The 15,485-nt window shown below is 41.7% G+C and overlaps 1 protein-coding gene across 1 annotated transcript; it reads left to right on the top strand.

The window, feature by feature from the left end:
• Positions 1-3,268: 3,268 nt before the first annotated feature.
• On the top strand, positions 3,269-11,639 carry PPP1R15B (protein phosphatase 1 regulatory subunit 15B). Its single transcript, XM_068541554.1, has 2 exons — positions 3,269-5,782; positions 8,772-11,639. The coding sequence occupies exons 1-2, from the start codon at positions 3,875-3,877 to the stop codon at positions 8,991-8,993; spliced, it is 2,130 nt and encodes a 709-aa protein (XP_068397655.1). The 5' UTR covers positions 3,269-3,874; the 3' UTR covers positions 8,994-11,639.
• Positions 11,640-15,485: the final 3,846 nt, after the last annotated feature.

The raw sequence follows: 15,485 nt of genomic DNA, 5'->3' as shown, positions 1-15,485 counted from the left end.
ACTGAAAAATGAAGTGAAAAGCTATACACCCTTTACCTCAGGCCCTGCAAAATCTTTAAAAATAAACATAATTAGCTGAGGTTTAAATTACCTTCTGCCAAAGTGCCAGTCAGCTGGCCCGTCTAAAGATTTCTTGTCTTCACCAGCACGCACACAGCCCTGGCAACACAGCGCTATCTCTGCGAACAGAGCTGCCCTCCCTCTGCCGCCTGGTTGATAGAGGGCTGCAGGAGATGGTTCACACTTTAGTTTCCTGCAGAGACTGACAAGGCAAAGTCACATATTCTTAGAGTTTTCCAGTACTTTATGATGGCATTTTTTCCCTTTAGAGCAACTTCCAAGGTACGGAAGATAAAAAGTATGTATCCAATGACTAGATGGGGAAGGAAAGGCCCATTCGAGATGTTTTAAGGAACATTTGGGGGGAGGCCCATGGTGTTAGTGACAAAGTTGAGAGTGGAATGCAAAAGTCTTGACCATAAGGAAGATGCTATTATTTTAAAGTATTATTACGCTTCCATTCATTCAACAAACTGGCACCTATTATGTGCCAGTCAACATGCTAGGTCAGTGGTTCCTAAACTTTTTGGTCTCAGGACCCCTTCCTTTTTACACTCTTAAGAATTGTTGAGGACCCCAAAGAACTTTTGCTTATGTAACTTATATCTATGGATAATTATTGTTTTAGAACTCAAACCTGAGGAATTTAAAAAATATTAATTTAAAAATAATAAACCCATTACATGTTAACATAAATAACACTCTTAATGAAAAAATATTTTTTTCAAAACAAAAAAGTCTAGCAAGAAGAGTGGCATTGTTTTACATTTTTTTCCAAATGTCTTTAATATCTGGCTTTATAAAAGACATCTAGGATCTCATATCTGCTTTTGCATTCAGTCTGTTGCTAGATCCCATATCATGTGTCCTCTAGAAGGTACATGACCACTATATACTCATGAGAAAATGAGAGTTAAAAAGGAAAATAGGGCTTCCCTGGTGGCGTAGTGGTTAAGAATCCGCCTGCCAATGCAGGGGACACGGGTTCGAGCCCTGGTCCTGGAAGATCCCACATGCTGCGGAGCAACTAAGCCCGTGCGCCACAACTACTGAGCCTGCGCTTTAGAGCCCGTGAGCCACAACTACTGAGCCCGCGGGCCTAGAGCCCGTGCTCCACCACAAGAGAAGCCACCACAATGAGAAGCCGCGCACCGCAACGAAGACCCAACACAACCAAAAATAAAAACAAATAAATTAATTAATTTTTTTTTAAAAAAGGAAAATAACAGCTTAGTATTATCATGAAAATATTTTTGACCTTGAGGATCCTCTGAAAGGGTCTTAAAATGGGATCCCCAGGGGTGCCCAGAGCATACTTTGGGAACTACTGGCATACAGCCCTCAAGGAGCTGAGTCCAGCAAGAGAGAAGAACATTCACAGGGATATATAGTGTAGTGCTCTAATAGAGTATAACAATATAATTCTGACTGGGAAGTTCAGCAAAGACTTCAAGAAGGTGTTGCCATTTGAGTTGGACCTTGAAGCATGAGTAGGTATATAACAGAGGAGGTGATGGCTTTCTTGGCTGAGAAACAGCATGAATAGTGGCATGAAACAAGCCCAGTGTTCCTAGAGTATAACCTGCATGAAGGGAAGTTACTGAAGAGAAGTCTGGAAAAGTATAGTGGAAGGACAGACTGTACAGAGCCTTTATTCTGCAGGTGATGTGAAACAATTGTTAGCTGCTACGTAACAAATATTAGCTGATGTTTGTGCCCCTACTCTATCTAGGGTAGGCACGATATTAGGAATTTCGTTCACTCACCAACCCACTGAAGCTTTGAGTATTTAATTTGCATACTTGGATCTCTTGGTCTATTATTAAACTGACTCCTATTATTAATACATTTTTTCTGAAGTTCTGAAGTTCTTAGGATTGTAAATGAGGTATTTCCAGAGATACGGATAATAAGATAAAAAGGGGTAAACCACAGAAATCGAGGACCTCTTAGTTTCCTAGAAAGAAGTGGCTGTTCTCTGAACAGTCCCAACAAAGAGGAGCAGCTGGCCTCCTCTTGGCTCCTAAAAGATCTTACTGCTGTCCCCAGTGCTCAAAACTGCTACACTCCCTCGGTAACAGATACTTGACTTCAGAGGTGTCGATTAAAAAGTTTTAGCAGAAATAAAGAAATGGACTAAGACCAAACTCACAAGAGAGAATCAAATGTAGCAACTAAGATTATGAGACATAATTTTTTCAAAGGATAATGGTCTGTGCTTCCTTCTTTGGGTGTTGTATCCTGTGGTTCTGTGGGCTCAGGATACAAATATGACTTGAATATGACTTGAATGGGAAGTGTAAGAGAGTAAACAGTTCTGGGGGCTCCGTTTCTTTCCTCCTCTGTGACTTCAGCTTGCCCCACCGAGGGAATTGTCTAACAGGGACACCACGTGAGAAACATGAGTTCACTTTTTTATGAGACGTATGTGGGTTGGATGCTGAAAGACCTCAAAGCTAGATCCTAGGTAGAGCTAAACCGTTGGTTAGAAACCCTAAAACCGACGGGGCAGGAATGCATAATGATTCATTTTTCTTTTTTTTTTTTAATTTTTATTTATTTGTTTATTTATTTCTGGCTGTATTGGGTCTTCGTTTCTGTGCGAGGGCTTTCTCTAGTTGCGGTGAGCGGGGGCCACTCTTCATCGCGGTGCGCGGGCCTCTCACTATCGCGGCCTTTCTTGTTGCGGAGCACAGGCTCCAGACGCGCAGGCTCAGTAGTTGTGGCTCACGGGCCTAGTTGCTCCGCGGCATGTGGGATCTTCCCAGACCAGGGCTCAAACCCGTATCCCTTGCATTAAGCAGGCAGACTCTCAACCAGGGCGCCACCAGGGAAGCCCTCATTTTTCACTTACGACTTATTAATCACATTACTAGTGTTAACACCAGATATGTATCTACACAGCATTTCCCAACTTTTATTATACTAAGATCTTAGGTTGATGATCTACTTAGCACTCAACAACACTGGAACCCCAGTGTTGCATAGATATATGCAAGTCTAAGATATTTGTATACATTTGGGTGTGTACTAGGCCATTAAAAGGCTTCCAGGGAATTCTCCACCTCTTTAAGCCGCACCCCTTGGCCCAAAGGGCGGGGAGGAGGGGCTGGAGGGGGGTGGAGGGGGCGGTTTCCTAGGCGACTGCCGAGCAGCAAGTGCGCACGCGTAGAGCCTGGGCCCGGCTGATGCAATCTCCCTCGCGCGAGCTGCGTCTACCGAGAGTAAGGAAGCCGACAGGGACCTGAGCGAGGCCAATCAGCGGCCACAAGGAAGAGTGCGGAAAGACCCGCCCGCCTGACCCTGCGAGTGACGTTTGGCGGCCCTGAGCTGGTGGCGTAGCCGTCCGCCATCCTTCGTCTCGTCCGCTTGCCTGGAGGCGTCCTGCCTCGGCGCTGGCCCTGCGGCCATTTTGAGCTTCGCTTCCACCCGCCCGCCGGCCCAGCCCTTCCGGGGTCGCTTAGCTGAGGGGCTTTTCCACGGTCCGTCTCTCCTGGCAAGTCGCCGCCGCCGCCTCCGCGGAAGGGCTCCTATCTATGGTGGAGAGGGCTGGAGAGGACTAGGACACCTCCTTTCCGCCAGGATGGATGTCGCCTCGGCCGCCGCGTCCTGTGCCCGCCGTTCCGGACTGTGGTCTGCCGCCCGCGGCCGAAGCCGCTCTCCTCTGTGGCTCTTCTGTTGGCCCGGGGATCGGCCTGGGGCATCAACTCCGCCGCTGGGCAAGGCTGAGCCTCTGTAGGCCTTTTGGAGTCCCTCCCGGCCGCCCGCCGCTGAGCTCCGCGTTCCTCCCTGAGAGACTGCCGAGAACGCGGAGATGGAGCCGGCAGCAGACGGATCGCGGGGACGGGCCGCCCCGCTGGCGGACTCCCGGTTCCGGCTGCCCTTCTTCTTCCCTCGGCGCTCGCGACCAGGCACTTCCAAGTTCCCCGCACCTCCTGCCTCGGAACACTCCGGGGATCTCAAACTGGCTTCTTGTCCCCCGCCCGAGGCTCGGCGCAGCTCGTGGATGCAGGTGCTTTCCCAACTCTTCGCGCCGCTCCCCGGCTTGCTTCAGAAGCTGCTGATCTGGAGCCAGCTTTTCGGTGGGATGATTCCGACCAGATGGCTAGATTTTGCTGGAGGCTATAGCGTGCTGAGAGCCCTGAGGGCCCGGGAGGAACCCGCCGCCCCCACGGCGCCGAAATCTCTGAGTTCGCTGCGGCTCGACCCCTCGGGTGACGCGGCCGCCGTTCCCCTCGATTGGCTAGAGGAGGGCATCCACTGGCAGTGCTCGTCCCCAGATCTAGAATTGGAACTTAAAGCCAGGGGAGGAACTTTGGACTCCGCAGCCCACGCTTTTCTCCTAGAGCAGCAGCTGTGGGGAGTGGAGCTCCAAGCCAGTCTGTTCTCCGGCCGGGAACTTGGCCCTTCGCCTTCCGGGCCTCTCAACGTTCAGCGCTTAAGCAATGCCAACGTCGTCTCCTATTTGCTGAACCCCTCCTATCTGGACTGCCTGCCCCGGGTAGAGCTGAGCTATCAGAGCAGCGTTGGAAGTGGCGAGCTGGTCGATTTCCAGGCGCTGAGCTCAGAGAGCGGCTGCCTGGATGAGGTCCCGTCTCATCCCCAGCCGCTCAACGCGGAGATGGTTCGCGTCTCGTGGCAGGGATGTGCGCCTCTCTCTAGAGAAGGGCTGCCCGAAATCCACCATCTTCGCATGAAGCGGCTGGAATTCCTTCAGCAGGCCAGCAAGGGCCAAGCGTTACCCACCCCTGACCAAGATCATGGCTACCACAGCCTGGAGGAGGAGCACAGCCTGCTCCGGATGGATCTGAAGCACCGCAGAGATAGTGCAACACAGTGTGTTCCCGCTGCTGGAGCCGTTCCGGGAACCGCTCAGGAACCCACTGAGGAGAAAATAGAATTGTTGACTAAAGAGGTTCCCCTTGCTCTGGAAAGACAGGGCACCTCGGAAGGCTGTCTATCTTGTGAGGTTCCTACGGAGCAGGAGCCTGGAGAGGACCAAATAAGTGTAGTTGACTCCTCAGACGTAGACGATGACCTTCCCACTTCTGCCAGACCAGCCTGTAGCAACAAATTGATAGATTACATTTTGGGAGGTGCAGCCAGTGACCTGGAAACAAGTTCTGATTCAGAAGGTGAGGATTGGGATGAAGACGCTGAGGATGATGGTTTTGATAGCGATAGCTCACTCTCAGAATCAGACCTTGAACAAGACTCAGAAGGGCTCCACCTTTGGAACTCTTTCTATAGTGTCGATCCTTATAACCCCCAAAACTTCACAGCAACAATTCAGACTGCTGCCAAAATTCTTCCCAGAGACCCTTCTGGCTCAGAGACGGATTTGTCTGACAAGTCTAATCTAGAAAATCCTCCCCGGACTGCAAGCCTTCCTGAGTCTCCTGACCGTAATTCTGGAGAAGAAGATGACTGGGAATCTAGTGCAGATGAAGCAGAGAGTCTCAAACTGTGGAACTCTTTCTGTAATTCCGATGACCCCTACAACCTTCTAAATTTTAAGGCTCCTTTTCAAACATCAGGGAAAAATTGGGAAGGCTGTCGTGACTCAGAGAGGCCATCTGAGTCTATTGTGGCCATTTCTGAGTGTCACACCTTACTTTCCTGTAAGGTGCAACTGTCAGGGAGCCGAGAAAGTGAATGTCCAGACTTGGTACAGGGTGGGGTTCTTTCTGGAGAAAGACACACACACATCCAGAGAAAAAAGGTTTGTTTCTTTCTTTTAACATGCCTGATAATTTGTATTGCCTGTTCTGATGTGGTTAAGGATATTAGCATGACTTTCCTGGAGGCATAACAGTGCATATTTTTGAGGAAGGACTGCAAGCTCTTATACTTGGATTGAGAAATGAGCTTCCCCCCCACCCGCCACTTCCCTCATTAGAGTGTTGTTCCTGTCTGAATTGAAGGTGCCATTGTATAGATGTTAGCTGGAAGGTGCTGTTTTCTTTTGGATTGGCAACTCTGGACTGTTTTCCTCCAAGCTTCAACTTTTCACTTTTTTTTTAAGAAACAAAAATTAAACCTTGTGTGTACACGATTTAATTCTAGAGATTGAGAAGATCCTATTATAGCCATAGAGTTTTAAATGGTAATAAATGTGGTGTTTGCAGACACTTAGTGTTGTAGTTACATGATAACAGTGTCTTCATTCCTGTCCGTTAGAACCCAAAGGGATGATGGTACCAAGTAGCAAGTCATATTTGTCTGGTTGTTTGCCATGAAAGAAAATACTAATTTCAATATTAAAAACTTTTGGACATTTGGGATTTTAATTGACAGTCAAAAACAATACAGAAAATAGTGTTGCTTTTTCTTGAGAAAGCAGTACTAGTTATTATTGGCCAGCTGCAGGTTAATAATCGTTTGTAACAATGATGGTCACTTATTTGGTTTTCTTGAGTAGTTGCTTCCTATTCCCAGGCTAGTCTTAAAACTTCACGGAGCATTTTATTTTACTCTTTCAACACATTGTCAAGTTAACCTTATTTTGGGAGTCTTTTGAATTGCTTTTTTTTCTCTATTGTTTATTCAGCTGAAGTTATTAATTGGAGAGAGATCCCCCCAAACACACAGGGTATCTTTTATTGTGAAGGGAAAGTTTCTTCAGTTACCTTTACTTATATTTGGAAAGAGAAAGGTGTAGGTAAATTATTATTGACCTCAGATTCTGCAGCATCAAAGTTTCAAGTGGAAAGAACCATCCACTGGCTCCAAATGACCAACTTAATACTTTGAAACTCTTCCAGGGGTAGAAGATGTCCCTAAATGGTGGTAATCTTATGTCTTAGCCATAGAAGCAGAATAAGGCATATTAAAAATTAAATTTCAGTTTACACTTTCGTAAATGCTGTCATCAAAGAGTTTTCCTCTATATTTTTAAAGGGTCCCTGACAAAATGACCTATTTAGTGAATAGGTAAGAAGCGAAGTGGGGCAATGGAAGGAGCACTTGGCACCTGGAGACCTTTGTTCCCCACTCCTGAGTAGTTAGGGCCAAGAGATTTGGGAAGACAGCCAGAGCTAGGAAGTAACTTGACCTCTCATGGCTTTGATTCACTTATTTATCTTATGGAAGTAATAATAATAATAATAACTATTGTATGAATTATTGCACGGTTTAAATGAGGTGAGTAGATAAAACTCACAGTTGCTTTGCCTTTAAAATGGTAGCTCTTTCTTGTTCAGGGACCTCAGGCCAATCTCATGCCTCCTTTTAGCTTGCTCATTGAATAAGACTGAGATGAGTCAAGGAGATGTGTCTCAACTATTACTATGAACTAGAAGCAACATTTGTAAAAGATTATGTCTGAGATATGGTAAAATTATTTATAGCCTTTGACTACATGCCATTCTTTAGGTATATGGGAATAATGGATAGAGCCTACTTCTTAGAATAAGACTTTCAGATCTGGGAGTTTAAAATGCTTTGTGTCATGGCATAACATGATGCAGATTGTGGAGCCAGACTCAGGGTTTGAATCCTTATTGCATGCATAGAAGCTGTGTGATTTGAACAGGTCAGTTAACCTACCTACCTTGGTTTCCTTATCTGTACAATGGAGATGATAGTAATACATACCCTAGTATGGGTTGATATGATGATTAAGTGAGATAAAAATTGCCAAGTACTTTGAAAAGAGCCTGGCATATGATAACCACTATATAAATGTTTGTTGTTGTTATTTATCTTGGTGACACAATGAATGAGTAACACTAGAATGCAATATCTTTTAAGGTATTACATACCTACTAATTGTCCTCGGGGGCATTCCTTGGCCTGATGTAAAGGGAATGAAAGTAGTAGGTCACAGTGGGATTAGCTGATGTAACTATTGAACGTATTTTAAAACAAGTTTTTACTTTTGGTGTTTGATATCTTAAAAAGAAACTTCTATATTAGAAATTAAGTAGGGATTAAAAGGGACTGTCACTCTTACATGTGATCATGTATATTGTAATATTCTCAATTTCATGTATATGTAGTGATAGCATATTGAGGAGGAATACAAAGAGGGTTTTTATCTTAACTACAGTCTCTCTTATAGTAACGTAACTTTAAAGATATGTTAATTTTCCCGCAGTTTGTTTACTAAGTAACTCTCTTCTGTATTCTTATTACAAAAGTAATAATATAAGAATAATACTACATATTTATGATTCAAGAATTGGAAAGCACTGAAAAGTGAAATTTTTTTTTGGAAAAAGGAAGAATAGAAATAAGTGACGATCTTGTTAAAGCTTTTGTGTTGTAATAAAAGCATTGACTCCAGGAATATATTTCTGAAATATTTTGTTTGGAAACATTTGTCATTTGGAAGAGTATCACAGAATTGATTTCCCTAAGGATTAAAAAAAGTAAAGATTAATAACATCAGAAGAATTTCACTTACCCATCTGGATTCATTTTTAACACCAAAACTAGGAGGGGTAGTCTGGGGTTGACTGGATAATGGATGGGGGATGGGACTCTGGGTGTTTTTTGTGTGTGTGTGTGTGTGTGTGTGTGTGTGTGTGTGAGAGAGAGAGAAGGAGAAAGAGAAAGGAATTAAAGGGACATTTGCCCACTGTTTTATTCAGGTGTCATCTAGTCAGTTAGAACCCTTCCTTTCCTCCCTCCCTCCCTTCCTTCCTCCCTTCATTCCTTCCTTTTGCTGCTGTTATATTTGAGATTAAAATTAGTCTATATCTTTATAGGTAACCTTCCTTGAAGAAGTTACTGAGTATTATATAAGTGGTGATGAGGATCGAAAAGGACCATGGGAAGAATTTGCACGGGATGGATGCAGGTTCCAGAAACGAATTCAAGAAACAGAAGACGCTATTGGATACTGCTTGACGTTTGAGCACAGAGAAAAAATGTTTAATAGACTCCAGGAAATGTGCTTCAAAGGACTTAATGTTTTCGAGCAATGTTAAGATGATGTGACAGCCTCTGGCCCTAGCAAACACTACCTCTTACTTGAGAGGTTTCTTTTAAAAACAAAAATTGGCAGCTGTCCTTTGACTTTTTTCTTAGAGGATATGCAACTTGGATCCAGTGACCTAATTTAATATATTTTTTTTTGCAACATATCCCACTCAGAAATGTACAGGTTTGAAGCCAAGCCCTGAAAATGAAGGATGAGACGGTGTGATTTCTAATCCTCCTTTTTTGTTTAGTTGGATTTGTTTTTGAATGTTGTTTGCTTGCTGAAGTGAAAAGGGGACCTCTTATGGTGTAGTTTTGCACTTTGAAAACTTATTTTCTTGGGAAACAATATTTATAGGGTTCGAAGCCCATTTTTCATTCTAATTTAAATTACGTGTACCTGTCTAAAAACTTTGGGCTCTTTTTTCCCCCCGAACATTCTGAAATTAATGGGCTGTTATGTTTTCTCTATATTTTTTTATTTCAGTAATTTGGCCATTCTACTTCAAGGCTAAGAAAATAATCTTGTATGTACTACCAACTTAAAGTACATTATCTTGTGTCATTGTGGGTTTTTTTCCTTTCTAAAAATGACTGGTTGAAAATGTGTGGTGGGTTTTTATTTCTGGATTAAGTCTACCTAGGATATTTCCAAGGCCTGCCACAAAACCTATATGTGTAGTACTTTCTGTTACTTTGGGAAAGCTGCATATTTCTGCCAAATTTTAACATCTGATATACCTAATTTCTGTGCAAACTCTTTTTCGAAGAAGATTCTGTATATGTTATTATAGTTCCCACTTGGGTGGTTCTTTGTGTCTTCAACAGGTAGAAATTGTTGTAAAAGACAGCAGAAGTAATAATTGCATCATAGTTGCTTTTAAATTTAAAAGCTTAAAATTTTCCTAGGAAGAAGATAGGAGACATCTCAGAGCAGTTTGGTCTTGTTGTATGTGCTCTCAAAAGAAAACCAGTGTTATTAATATCATGCCTCAGCACCATCACTTTTAAAACCTGTCAGGATGGCACTGTGAACTTGGAAATGGGCAGTTCTTAATTTTCCAGTTTGAAATGTAAAATGTAGACTTCAGTCAATATCCAAGTTTATGGTGTTCTCCTTTTTTAATAGTGAGAGAAGTAATGGCAAGACCTATAGTTTCAGGAAAGAACTATAGATTTAACAAATAGAAAGTCTTAATATCTTCAGCCCAAAGTTTACTTTTGTTTTTTTTTCCACTTGAAAAAAGACGGTATCTTTAATAAACAAAAGTGACAATGTTCATTTTCCAAAGCAAACTACAAGCAAAAAAAAAAAAAAAAAAAAAAAACTAAAAAGAAATGAGATTTTCCAGATTTACCTTGACCAAAGTTTACTTTTGAATCAAAGTTTTTGCAGTGACTGATTGTGTTTGGTTTATTTAGCTAGTTCTACATGGTGTGCATTTGTTAGGTTGAGGGAATGTTAACCAACTCCATAATGGTCTATTTTTATTTCATGTGCCTCCTATCACAGGTAATGGAAAACATGAATAGAATAGATGACCTCTTAATTTTGAAGTTGTTCCAGAGTGGGGACAAATTTTTCATCAGAAGTGCTTGCAGGGTTACTACCTCAGTTTATAATCTACCTGGTCATTATTTTATTTGTTTGGTTTGCTCTAAGAACTGCCTCTAGTGTTAATATGTATATGTATGTGTATATATATATTCATACATAAACACACTGAGAGTACAAGTAAAAGTCAGTTTTTTGCAGAGCCCTTCTTCAATGTGGTTTGTGCCCCTGCATTTTAGGTAATCACAGGGAATGCATTTATAGAGTCTGGTGTAACACCATGGAAATAAGCTAAGTTTCAAACACCAGCTGTGTCAGTTGGATGGAAAGAAGGTGTCACTTGCCTTGAAAAGAAAACTTTGAAAATGTGTAGGCATTCTTTTAAAACCAGACTGAAGTATACTGTTTTCAGAGACTTAGGTTGTGTTTTGTGTTTCTGAAATCTTGCACCTCTGCATATATGAAAATAATGGGATATCTTTACATTTACTGGATTTTGGAGAATTGTTCCCTTGAGATTCCAGCCTCACTACCAAATACGTAAAAGCTTGGTGAAGAGTTCTCGCATTTACTACCCTCCTTTAAAAGAAGTGATCAGGTGGTGATAAGGACAAAAGGGACCATTTTAAAGTTGGACAAGGGAAGAAACAGAATTCTTACCAGTTTCATTCCGATTCTAGTTGCTGGAACAAAGTTAAACCTTCAGTCTTAAAATCCTTGGAAGTTTTAACTGAACATTTTACAGACCTAAAAGTCTTGCAACGGTGCTTTAAGTATCAATGTAGCTATATGAAAGGCTTTGTACAGACAAGTAAAATTTCCTTTTCTGAGTGTTCAAATGTGATAACACCATCTCGTCATCTTTAACTTGAAATCAAAACTATCAGATTTTATTTTTTTATAATTTAAGGAAGGTGAAGTTAGGGGACTAGAAGACATCTAAATTGGCTTCTACAGATCCAATGATTTAAATGTAACCAGTTTGTTGGGACTTTATAGCTAAAATTATATTTGTGTATATAACTGTTAGCTAATCTGTAAATTGTAATAAATATATTTGCAATTATTAAATGTTACAAGATATTTTGGTTCAATTTTATATTGTATTTTACATTATTTTCAGTATTACTGAGCAGGATTTCCAGAATTAAATCAGGTGTTTTTGTAGAAGCACTGTAAACTTCAAAGGTGCTGCACAAATTTATGTGGTTTGTAAAGGTTATGTGACATGGAAATTACACCACACCTAACTGAAGCAGAAGGAATGGTAAGGGGATAAATATTATAATTGTAAACCACATTTTGGTATTAGAAAAGAGAATTTAGTTCTTAAGAGTATGAAATGCCCTTCTTAGAGACTGGGGGTTTGATTCTAAAATTGGCCCCAGCTATGTATTTCTGCTGCAAAGAAAACAGTAAAATCGGGGGCTTCCCTAGTGGCTCAGTGGTTAAAAATCCTCCTGTCAATGCAGGGGACACGGGTTCAAGCCCTGGGCCGGGAAGATCCCACGTGCTGTGGAGCAACTGAGCCCATGCGCCGCAACTACTGAGGCCCTCACGCCTAGAGCCCGTGCTCCACAACGAGAGAAGCCACCGCAATGAGAAGCCTGCGCACCGCAATGAAGACCCAATATAGCCAAAAATAAAAATAAATTATTAAAAAAAAAACAGTAAAATAAACAGTATTCACAGAAGCAGTAAATTCATATTCTGGGATTAGCATAGTGTTTCTACTAAGTATCAGGGAATTCTGTTTCTTTATTTTGTGCATTATTATTAATGATAACCATGGTATTTGTAAGTCATGATGTTATCTCATGATATTGAATAAATGTGATGGTAACATCAGAAAAAACAAACTTATCCTGAAAAAAAGACATTTGGGCTATAGCAAGCCTGTTCATGGAGTAAGGCATAATAGCATTCTTTTTTTTTTTTTTAATTTTATTTATTTATTTATTTATGGCTGTGTTGGGTCTTCGTTTCTGTGCGAGGGCTTTCTCTAGTTGTGGCAAGTGGGGGCCACTCTTCATCGCGGTGCGCGGGCCTTTCACTATTGGCATCTCTTGTTGCGGAGCACAGGCTCCAGACGCGCAGGCTCAGCAATTGTGGCTCACGGGCCTAGTCGCTCCGCGGCATGTGGGATCTTCCCAGACCAGGGCTCGAACCCGTGCCCCCTGCATTGGCAGGCAGATTCTCAACCACTGCGCCACCAGGGAAGCCCTAGCATTCTTAATTTAGGCATTTGGATCTTCCAAGCTAATGAAAAATTATTAAAGGTGTATTTCTGAACTGGAAGGAAAGAAATTAACATTTAGTTGCAGATAAATCAATGTTTAGTACAAATTGAATTGACGGCCCAGGTTATACTTCTATTACCATCTTGGGGTTAATTTAAGCATTTTTGGCTATGTCTCCCCAGGAAGGGGAGAAAATATAATAATAGTCATGTTTACACCAAGCCAGATTTATTGTTATGACTATCCTGATATCCCTATAGAAGTTGTGCTGTGTTTCTTTTTTTTTTTTTTTAATAATTCTTTATTTTATTTATTTATTTTTGGCTGTGTTGGGTCTTCGTTTCTGTGCGAGGGCTTTCTCCAGTTGTGGCGAGTGGGGGCCACTCTTCATCGCAGTGCACGGGCCTCTCACTATCGCGGCCTCTCTTGTTGCGGAGCACAGGTTCCAGACGCGCAGGCTCAGTAGTTGTGGCTCACGGGCCTAGTTGCTCCGCGGCATGTGGAATCTTCCCAGAGCAGGGCTCGAACCCGTGTACCCTGCATTGGCAGGCAGATTCTCAACCACTGCGCCACAAGGGAAGTCCCTGTGTTTCTTTTTTATTCTACTTTAATAGAAAGTTTAAAGCAAATATTTAATTGCTGACTCAAATTTTGATAGTTATACACAGATTTGGGAGTTTGTTGGTCTCATTTGGAGACTTCCTTTGGACCCTCCTTTATGTACCTTTTAAAAATAAAAATGGAAATATCTTCATTTTTTTCTCATGTTATTTATAAAAGTAATATAGAGATATAAAGACATCCTGGTACATTCTAAAGGGCAAGTATGTTGCTCAGCATACCTCTTTGAGCTAAGAGACAATTTCTTTTTATGTGCGTGAAGAGGTTTTGATATTTCTTCATTCAACTGATTATGACACGAATGTTGGCTATTTGGAATATACCTACATTGGTTCTTAGGATTCTTATGGACTTAGTTGAATGCTTTGGTCAATACAAAAAACTAGTCTTTTTCTCCCTGGATTTGCTCCATTGAGACTAAGTTTTTATTGGTTAATTATGACTTTAAAATACAAAGGCAGCATGATATCAAGCTCTGCAAAAATAGGTGTAATAAATAGGATAAATAGATCTAACCCTGCTCACTTTGAGGATTCATACAAGACCTATAATGCTTTCAATTAATACATATTAGTGACAGTTTTGACACCAGGGAAGTTAGAAATAATTTTACACGTGGAATGGAGAACATGGTGGAGGTGGTAGTACTGTGTAACAGTTTGAGTCACATCATTGTTTTACCATTGGCCGACTCCTTAATTTCACCAGGGAAAGATAGAGGAAACTAGATTTATGGAAAGTGGGTTGCTTGACCCAGGGAGAGGATACCCTGGAGATCTAATGAGAACATAGGTCTAGAAAGCTGAACTATAAGCGAAGACACTTTGGAGCAATTTTTCAGGTTTTGTTCTTCAATCCATTACCCCTCCCTTTGTCTCAGTACTATCCTTTTCTTCCACTTTCCTCCTGCCTTTGTTTGCTGAACATTTTATTTTCACGACTGTTTCATAGATCCTTACCTAGAAGAAGAAGGATGAAGACTTTCACAGCAGAAGAACAGCACAATTGCCAGAGGTGTGTTCATTAGCAATACTATCCATCAAGAAGACACATTGCACATTTCCCCACCAAAATGTTAGGTTAATGTATACACTGAGACTGGATTAACTTTAAGAAATATCCCAAAGATGTTTAGGATCAAAGAAAGAGGTGGTACTAAAGCTGGATTATGCTGCTTTGAGGTAAGCCTGTTTTTCTTAATGGGCTTCACACATTGGCTTTGAAGGCAGAAACCAGAGAGGAGTCCCAGAAGAATTTTGAAAAAGGCTCATCTAGATATATGTTCTGGAATGGTTGTTTTTAAAAACAAATTCCATCATGAGAAGACTGTTTGGATCTCAAATATCATCTCCAAGAGACCTCTGACCACCCTACCCTCCAACCCCTTTTTCCCACTATCTTTACCTTTTAAAATTATATTCACAGCCTAGGACTGTTGCTGGCACATTATACATAGTCAACAGATATTTGTTGAATGAGTTAATAACTTTTCCTAAAGTGAGTTCCCATCTAGCCTTTACTGAGAGTTCATCAACACAGCCATGTCTGATTAGAATCCAATGTGCCTCAGCCGTAGATGATACGGAATCACAGAACTGAAGGGTCCTTAGGGAGAAGCTGTAGTAAGCTCTAAATTTGTAGAATGTAATTACAAATGTCAATTGTAATTGAAATTTGTGCTTAGGGATACCGCATCAATTAATTTGAGTGTCATTAACAAGGTGCATGTTAATTTATGAAGTTAATATGTGAGCAAATCAGCTGAGACCTTTCTTTTCCAGAATTAAAGAGTACCAAAGTATTGTACTAGAGAACCAAAGTATTTTTCCCACCACACCAGAAGTTTCAGTTCTACTCCTTTTTCGGCAGGTTGGCTTTGAGTTTCTAGAGATGCACTGTTGATTCCACCAGATGGCGTGACTTGCCATCTCGGAGTGCCTGACAGATTCCTTTTATTACTAATCTGATGGCTGTTGCTTGCTTGGAGGTCATTCCCTTGGTGTATAAACAAGATGGCAACTGCCCTGCTGTGCCCATTCTAGGCCTGCCTGGCCCATTGTGACTCCACCTTTTAGTGGTAACTA

Source organism: Eschrichtius robustus, chromosome 3 (genome assembly GCF_028021215.1).
Source record: "Eschrichtius robustus isolate mEscRob2 chromosome 3, mEscRob2.pri, whole genome shotgun sequence".
NCBI lineage: Eukaryota > Metazoa > Chordata > Mammalia > Artiodactyla > Eschrichtiidae > Eschrichtius > Eschrichtius robustus.
This window is presented reverse-complemented; position numbering and strand designations above follow the sequence as displayed.

Bases quoted from the DNA above. Each gene is read 5' to 3' on its own strand.
- PPP1R15B (XM_068541554.1), top strand. From the start codon at position 3,875: ATGGAGCCGGCAGCAGACGGATCGCGGGGACGGGCCGCCCCGCTGGCG. The intron at 5,783-8,771 runs GTTTGTTTCTTT...ATATCTTTATAG, and splicing joins CACACATCCAGAGAAAAAAG to GTAACCTTCCTTGAAGAAGT.